General features: G+C 33.7%; 1 protein-coding gene across 4 annotated transcripts; it reads left to right on the top strand.

The window, feature by feature from the left end:
- The first annotated feature begins 1,005 nt into the window (after positions 1-1,005).
- Positions 1,006-7,258, top strand: LOC110671071 (protein DA1-related 1). Of its 4 annotated transcripts, none has more exons than XM_021833445.2 (13): positions 1,006-1,380; positions 1,454-1,605; positions 2,426-2,553; positions 2,758-2,848; positions 3,089-3,374; positions 4,291-4,411; positions 4,563-4,646; positions 5,550-5,669; positions 5,827-6,039; positions 6,141-6,203; positions 6,293-6,411; positions 6,512-6,570; positions 6,664-7,258. In XM_021833445.2, exons 3-13 carry the CDS (start codon positions 2,452-2,454, stop codon positions 7,011-7,013), a joined length of 1,608 nt encoding a protein of 535 aa, XP_021689137.1. In that variant the 5' UTR covers positions 1,006-1,380; positions 1,454-1,605; positions 2,426-2,451; the 3' UTR covers positions 7,014-7,258. The 4 variants fall into 4 exon arrangements, with proteins under 4 accessions (XP_021689137.1, XP_021689135.1, XP_021689134.1 ...); XM_021833443.2 differs by having other exon boundaries at positions 1,108-1,380; positions 1,464-1,605; positions 3,086-3,374; XM_021833442.2 differs by having other exon boundaries at positions 1,108-1,380; positions 3,086-3,374.
- Positions 7,259-8,175: the final 917 nt, after the last annotated feature.

Below are 8,175 nucleotides of genomic sequence, written 5' to 3'. Positions count from 1 at the left end.
ACGTTTTATTTAGTAATTACTTTTAAAATAGTATTTAATATTTTGATTAATTAAAATATTATTCATTTTATTTATATTATTCGGTGATATAATATTTATATTAATATTTAAAAGTTAATGGAGTAATTTATAAAAAATTACTCATTCTGAAGATTGAGTGAGCGGTTTAATCAAATCAATAAAATGATATAACTATTTTTATATTTAACAGCTAATTTAATAGTTATTTTTATCGAATATTTTTACTTTAAATTACTGTATAAACAGCTAACTATTATCAATTAATCTCTAACAACTAGTGAAATATTTAACGACTGCTAAAATAATTAACAATTACTATAACTTTTTATATTGTTGAACAGAGTCTAATTGTTTAATTGTTAGATATTAGTTATTAATAATTAATTATTTATATAATTATTAAAGTGAAAGTATTAATTAAAAATAATTATTAAATTAATTATTAAAATTAAAAATAAAAATATAACCTTATCATTTTTAGTTAAAATATTGTCTCAAATTCTAATAAATTTTTATAAACTATTCACTTAATTTTAAAATATTAATAATCCAATTTCATATAATGCAAACTAATCGAGATAAAAAGCATGGTTCTAAATATAGAACGGAATTAATTTAACAAATCGAATTAAATCAAGAATTGATATTGTGATAAACTTCCATCTAAAAAATTAATGAAGAAGTTACTTTTATTCGGTTTTAAAATGAAATTAAATTGGTTTATTCTGATTTGATGTACTGACTGAAAATATGTCACCGTACAGCAGATTTAATTTTGGATTCTACTCTCTGAAGATGAAGAGAAATTATATAATACAGTTACTCCAAGATGAAAGTGATTAAACTGAAATTATTGAGAAAATAGAATAGAACGTGTGAATCGTGGCAGTAAACGATTGGAGGGAGTTACTAATAAGTAAAAAAGAAGAAGCGATTGACTAATGACTGACAAAAAAAGATCTAGAGAGAGTGTCAGAGTACAGAACTCAGAGCTGGACTCTCTCTCTCTCTCTCTCTCTCTCTCTCTCTCTCTCTCAACCTACTTGTACAGATAAAGCAAGCAAACAGCAACCAAAGCCTCCAACATCACTTTTTCAACAAGAAAGATTCATGGGTTTTTGACATTTAGTGGGGTGTGGTGTGGTGTGGTGGAAATTGGCTTAAGGTCCCACATGCTAAAGCAGAAAGTGTTAGAATTCAACAAACTACACCACCCTAGTGGGCCTTCAATTCCCTCCCCACCCTCCCTCTCTCTCTCTTCAGGGCTGGTCTTTTTGTATGGTGGTTCTCGAGGGAGAGAACATGTAGATTCCTAGAAGTTTACTCTCTTTCTTAGCCTGGATTTGCCTAGGATTCAAAGTACTTTCTTTAGCGTCTTATCTTTTAATTAAATCTTTTTATCTGTTGGATGACTTTTTTTTTTTTCAACAAGTATTTTGCAGGATTGGTTGCTGCTACAAATGATGGCGAGTATGCCTTCTTACGTCATGTAATTCTGTTCTATTGATTAAGCATACCTGAGAATCGGGTGATGTATCTGTTCTCGGATTCATCAGATTCTATTGTTTCTGCAGATTCTTGAAGGTGAGGTTCTGGCTGACATTGGATTCTTCTATTTCTAAAATTCACAAACAACCTTTTCATATAATTTAAGTTTGTTTTTAAGCAGAAACTTGAAAGATATTAGTTTCTTTACTGATAGGATTGGTGGGGCTTGTTTTGGAAGTGGGTAGAGGTTTTGGGCGTTCGATGGTTGCATCATATTTGAAGTTATTAAGAATTTAAGCATTTTAGCTAAAATTTCTATTTATTTTGGGTGATTCAGGATTTTTTCTTTATTGGCTTACTCCGAATTTCTGATTGATTGAAGAAAAAAATGGATTTATCTGTATCGAGTTGAGATGCCTTTTTGTTATATTCATCAGTTGTTATCTACTGATATGCTTGGAAATTATAATTATGATTCCTCTTTTTGGTTGACGCTTGGAATATTTAATTTAATTTACTGCTTCCAAATCTGGAAGCTGTTTGCCATATCGAGATTCTCACTTGGTTTCTAAGGCATACTATTTACTCTGTGTTTCTATTTTTCGTTACTTGTGGACTGTTGATTAACATTATAATGTGTTCTATCTCTACTTCCATCTTAAACATCGTTCATAAGCCTTTTGTTTACCCACTTATGTTGTTGAATCATCTAAATAGAAAACCCTTATTTCGTTTAATTTTCTTTTTTTTTTTTTTTAACTGGTAAATTTACTGTACCATTACATGCTAACAGGGAATCAAGTAAGTTTGCTGTTGCGAGTCATAATCAAACAAGTCATTTTATTAAATAACTACTGCATTTCCTTTACTGTCTGTCCTGAATTACTTTTACATAATATGATCCAAAATTTGCCAGGCTGCTATTGAAAAATATTTCAAAAGATGGGTTGGCTAAAAAAAATTTTCAAAGGCTCTAGCTATAAAGGGCATTACCATGAGAAGTATGGAGAAGATAGACACTGGGATGAGCCTCGCCGTTCAGTGGTAATCACAATGTCCACTATTTTATAAATTTCTTTTCTTCTTCTGCTTATCCATCATATGAGGTTTGCCTGTTCTTTCTGACTGGAGGATAGGATATTTTAAATTTTGCATTGAATTAGTTTATGAAACAGATGAGAAGTTTCAATATTCATGCATAAACTGTATTCTTATGTTTGCTTCATTTTTTTTTAAACATGAATGCAGGATGATTTATCAGATTTTGATAGAGAAGAGATTGACTGTGCTATTGCACTTTCTCTTTCAGAAGTAGATAAAAAAGGAAAGAAGGTTATTGGTAAGTTGCATTGCTGTTACAAGTTGTTAATAGCAAACTTTTTGTAGGTTTATTAATGTCTGATTGTTTGTGCCAAATCTTTCAGTTTATCATACAATTCTGTTTAATTTTATTATTATTTTTTTTATTGACATTTGCTTGTATTTGTATAAGATAGGGTAAGAACAAGTGTTTTTCCTTATTGAGTTGCTATCATTCTTTTTATTGTTTGATGGTCAAATAAGAATGTGTTTAAAGCAGAGGAAGAAGATGATAGTTCCTGCCATTCAGATGAAGATGAAAAGCGTGCAAGAGCTGAGGAAGATGAAAGGCGGGCAAGAGCAGAAGAAGATGAAAGGAGGGCGAGAGCTGAGGAAGATGACAGGCGTGTGAGAGCTGAGGAAGATGAAAAGCGTTTGAGAGCTCAACTGGAGGAAGATGAACAACTCGCTAAAGCTCTTCAAGATTCAATTGTGGAGTCACCTCCTCGACATGATTTTGGAAATACATTTTCACCTTTTCCATTTCTCTTTTCATCTGGTCACAGGTAGAAGTGGTGGTGTGGAACATTTATTTTGGCTTCTCTGAACAGTGTCTAACTGCCAGATTATATAGTCAGATTCCAATGAAATTTCAAAAGGATAATTGTTTCTTCTACCTCTTATTGAACGCTTTCAAAAGAGGCAAGATTGCATGTTCTGTACATGAAGCTAGGATGCCCTGTATCATATTTGAGCGGGCAAAACCTGTTTCATTCATATGCAAATTTTGTTTTTCCTTGTGTTTCCGGGTAGTGATTGATAGTTTGGTGTCTCAAAATTTAGGGAGTCATTTCTTTACAAATATTATACTTTCAGAGGAGGCATTGTTCCTTTGGAAGTACATTGGTAATTGGTGGTATGGATTCATAACTGGAAGCCGGGAAGAGAAATTACTTGAATTGCAGTGGCAGTTGTCCTTTAGGGATGTGGCTGAAAGATGTCATTGACATCTTAGTGCAAGAGGAACTAACCTAGATCTGACATGACAATTTCAAATCAAGCCATCTAAGCCTAAGCCTTGACCAAATTTCATATCAACTAACAATTGAAAAGTAATGATATGAATGCTGTGAGAATTGTGTATATAAAGTCTTCAAGGTTGTTTACCAGTTGAAAATGTCTAATCTCAACACCTGACTGAATTTCCTTTTCAAATTGTCAAAGGAAGCTCCAGTGAAGTGAGTGCTAATACATGACCGAGCCGGCATAAATCCTTGTATTTTCTAATAAGGCGAGGAGACCTAAGAATGGAGATGGTTGTCTAGACTAGACAGGAATAATACTGCAGAATTGAATGTAGAGCTTCATATATTTTTGCCTATCTTTTAACTATAATGATTCTTGCATCTTGTATTTTTTCCCCTGGCATATCACATTTTCTATCTGAAATTTTATCTGGTTGTTGAAATTAATCATTCCTAGGATTTGTGCTGGGTGCAATGCTGAAATTGGTCATGGAAGATTTCTTAGTTGCATGGGTGCTGTTTGGCATCCTGAATGTTTCCGTTGCAATGCTTGCAATCAGCCAATTACTGATTATGAGGTTCAAGTCTATTCAACTTCACTGATGCTTTGGTTTGAAATCGATGCACAATGTGTTATTAGAATCCTTAACTAATTACATTTTAATTTACTGAAGTGTCTTGAGACTCGTGTATGTTTTACTAACTTCCCAAATCTCTTTGTTGTGATAGTTTTCTATGTCCGGGAATCGTCCTTACCACAAATCATGCTATAAGGAACGTCATCATCCAAGATGTGATGTCTGCAACAACTATGTAAGTATTATCTGCCAGGGCAATGATAAATTAATCTGATTAATATTTTCTTTTCATTCAGTGTTGCACTTCAATATGTGGTATATGGATAAGCTAAAACTCTCAGCTACTGTTAACCGTATACTGCAATCTCACCAAACTAACTTCTTAAACTATAGTAAATGCCTTTAGTTGGAAAGCACGGTTAACTGCTAATTCTACCTGTATAATATTTGTAACGTTCCATCTTATTAGAAAAAGGAATTGCAATTTTATTATGGTGAGTCCTCAAATATTGCGGTTTTTGGTTGAGATATGGTTGGTTGTGCTAAAGTCACACAATTACTTTTGGAAGAAATAATGTAGATGAATGACTTTTAGAGTTGCTGAAGTGATGTCTAGTGGCCTTTCAAGGGTATATATCATATGAAACTTGAGCAATTTCCCATTATATGCTTGCCTCTTCTAACAGAAATTCAAATATTTTATTTTGAAAAAGGATAAATGGTGTGATGGAATTTAAGTAATTTGTTACGCGAGTTATGGGGAATACTTTTGTTGCAGTAGTTGTTAAGATGGAAACCTGATAGGTGTTTTTATATATTTGTTTTGCTAGGTAATGGATGTCTGTGGTAGTGTCCTAACAATTTTGTAGTCGAAGTCTCCAATCAAACTGGGGTATTAACATCATCATCCACTGAAACTCAACTTTGCTTTTGTATATTTTCATGAAAGCATAGTATTAGCTTAAATCTCTGCTAATGGACATAAATGGGCTGGGACTATTTGACCTTGGATTTACTGTTGGAGGGCTAGGGGCAGTCAAATGATTTATCCTCATATTCTCTAAACTAGTAAAAAACTAAAAGATTTTGAATTCCCTGTGATATTATCCTTTTTATTTGATCTTGAATATCTTTGCAGATCCCAACAAATTCATCTGGTCTCATCGAGTATAGGGCACATCCTTTCTGGCTACAAAAATATTGCCCTTCACATGAGCACGATGGAACTCCTCGGTGCTGCAGTTGTGAAAGAATGGAGGTCAGTTGAAAGATTTCAATTTTAGTTAGAAATTAAAAAAAAAAGAAAGAAGTTGCTGTTACCACCATCCAGAAGACATCATCTTATATCCAAAACCCTCCAAGTTAATCCATTTTTTCTAATATTTTCAATAATGTAAAATCCTCCATCTTTGCAGTCCAGAGACACAAGATATCTATCCCTTGATGATGGTCGAAAGCTATGTCTTGAGTGCCTTGACTCTGCAATAATGGATACTCATGAATGCCAACCTCTTTACTTTGAGATACGAGAATTTTATGAAGGTTTGAATATGAAGGTGCAACAGGAAATTCCTTTACTTTTGGTCGAGAGACAAGCTTTGAATGAGGCTATGGAGGGAGAAAAGAATGTAAGGCTTATGCATTGAGGCTCTCAATTTCGAGAATATGCTTTTGTTTCTTTCTCATTTATTATTGTCTAGCTGTCATATTTTTCTTCTGTTATGGCCAGGGTCATCATCACTTACCTGAGACGAGAGGACTGTGCTTATCAGAAGAGCACATTATCACCACTGTAGTTTTCTCTTCAGAATTCCTACTTTTGAACTACATTTATTAAGATTTTTGTACTGGAATTCATATTTACTTCAACAAAATTACCAGGTTTCAAGGAGGCCTAGGATTGGAGCAGGCTATCGGTTTATAGACCTAATAACTGAGCCTTATAGGCTAAACCGTGAGTGTGAAGTGACTGCAATCCTCATTTTGTATGGCCTTCCCAGGTGTATCTTTATTTCCTTCTTACCTATCAAAAATCATTAATCAACAATTCAACATACATCAGAATTTTTCTATATAATCCTATAACATCTATTTATGCAGGTTGCTGACAGGTTCAATCCTGGCTCATGAGATGATGCATGCGTGGCTTCGGCTTAAAGGTTTTTGTGCATTCTGTGACATATGACCTTGTGAATACATGCGCTTTTATTATAGTAATGGTTGACTAAGAAGCATTAATGGGTTTTTGACAGGTTATCCAAGCCTACGTCCAGAGGTTGAAGAAGGTATATGCCAAGTGCTGGCACATATGTGGTTGGATTCTGAAATCTACTCTAGTTCTGGAAGCGATGGTGCTTCATCATCGTCAGCAGGTTCATCGTCATCATCACCATCATCATCATCACCTTCTTCTGCATCATCAAAGAAGGGAAAGAGGTCCGACTTCGAGAAGAAACTTGGTGAATATTTTAAGCACCAGATCGAGTCAGATACATCATCAGCCTATGGAGAGGGATTCAGGCTGGGTAACAAGGCAGTGGGGAAATATGGCCTCTGGAGTACCCTTGAACATATTCGGTTGACCGGAACCTTTCCTGTCTGATTTACTGATTGGTAAAAACTACAACAATAATGAGTCTCTCTCCTTACAAATACTCGAATACTTTCATTTAGTTCATAGGATCAAAACATAAAAAATGAATACCTCTGGGAGACTGGATTGTCAATGAAAATTCTCTTACCTGTATGAAGTTGTAGTAATGTTGCCTTAAAGTTGGTATAACACTGCATGTTATGACAAGATATAGACTCTACATAATATAGTGGAATATGTTTTTCATCTTACAATCTCTCCCTATTGGTACTGTTCAGCTAGGATTACATATGGTGAGATCATTGCTGATGTTAGGCTTTCAAATTTAAATAGTCTTTTCAGTGTGTTTGAAACCCTAAAAGTTTAAGGATTCAATTTAATCGGATGCTGTTTGGCAATTCTCATCTACAGGAATTGCATAATTGCTGAAGTGTAAATTACAAGTTAGAGGTATGTCAAAAATCGTAGGTCAGTTCTTGATTTCTTATTAGAAATAATTTAGCTCTTACATTTCATTCCGTTAACAAAATAGTCCCTTTGCCATCGGTATTTTTTTCCCCCAACATGTGATGTCAAGAGTCTTATGGGCTTGTAAGAGAAACCTTTAAACGAAAAACTTTCAAATCTTTGATTTATGAATGGGCTCAACCATTTTTTCCTTGTCTTATCAAATATGGGTATGAAAATGAAGCCTTTAATTTATGGGATTCAATAAAAAATATACTAATCCTACTTTATTACCTGAAATATCTCGTCCAAATTAAAATCCACAATGAGGAGAGAATAGAAAATACTAGGCAAAATCTTGTATGCATTCTCTAGTTTCTAAAAGCAATTTTCACAAGGATGATGACTTGTGAAATTGTAAAAGAAGCATGGGATTTGTTCAAAGAGGAGTATCAAGGCATGGATCAAACAAGGTTAATGCATATTTTGAGTTTCAAAAGAGAACTTGAGATTCAAAAGATGGAGTGTGAAAACATTAAAGCTTATTTCCATAGCTAACAAAATTAGATTACTTGTTGAAGAATTCATTGACAAAAGAATTGTAAAGAAAATTCTTGTAAGCCTTCTTGAGAAGTTTGAGCCAAATATTTCCTCACCTGAGGATTCTAAGGGTTTTCAAAAATTATTGTTATAAAAAATTAATCAATGTCTTGCAAGCTGTAAG

The sequence above is a fragment of the Hevea brasiliensis genome, chromosome 7, assembly GCF_030052815.1.
Source record: "Hevea brasiliensis isolate MT/VB/25A 57/8 chromosome 7, ASM3005281v1, whole genome shotgun sequence".
NCBI classification, from domain to species: domain Eukaryota; kingdom Viridiplantae; phylum Streptophyta; class Magnoliopsida; order Malpighiales; family Euphorbiaceae; genus Hevea; species Hevea brasiliensis.
The sequence above is the reverse complement of the archived record's forward strand: the minus strand, read 5'-3'. Positions and strand labels throughout refer to the sequence as shown.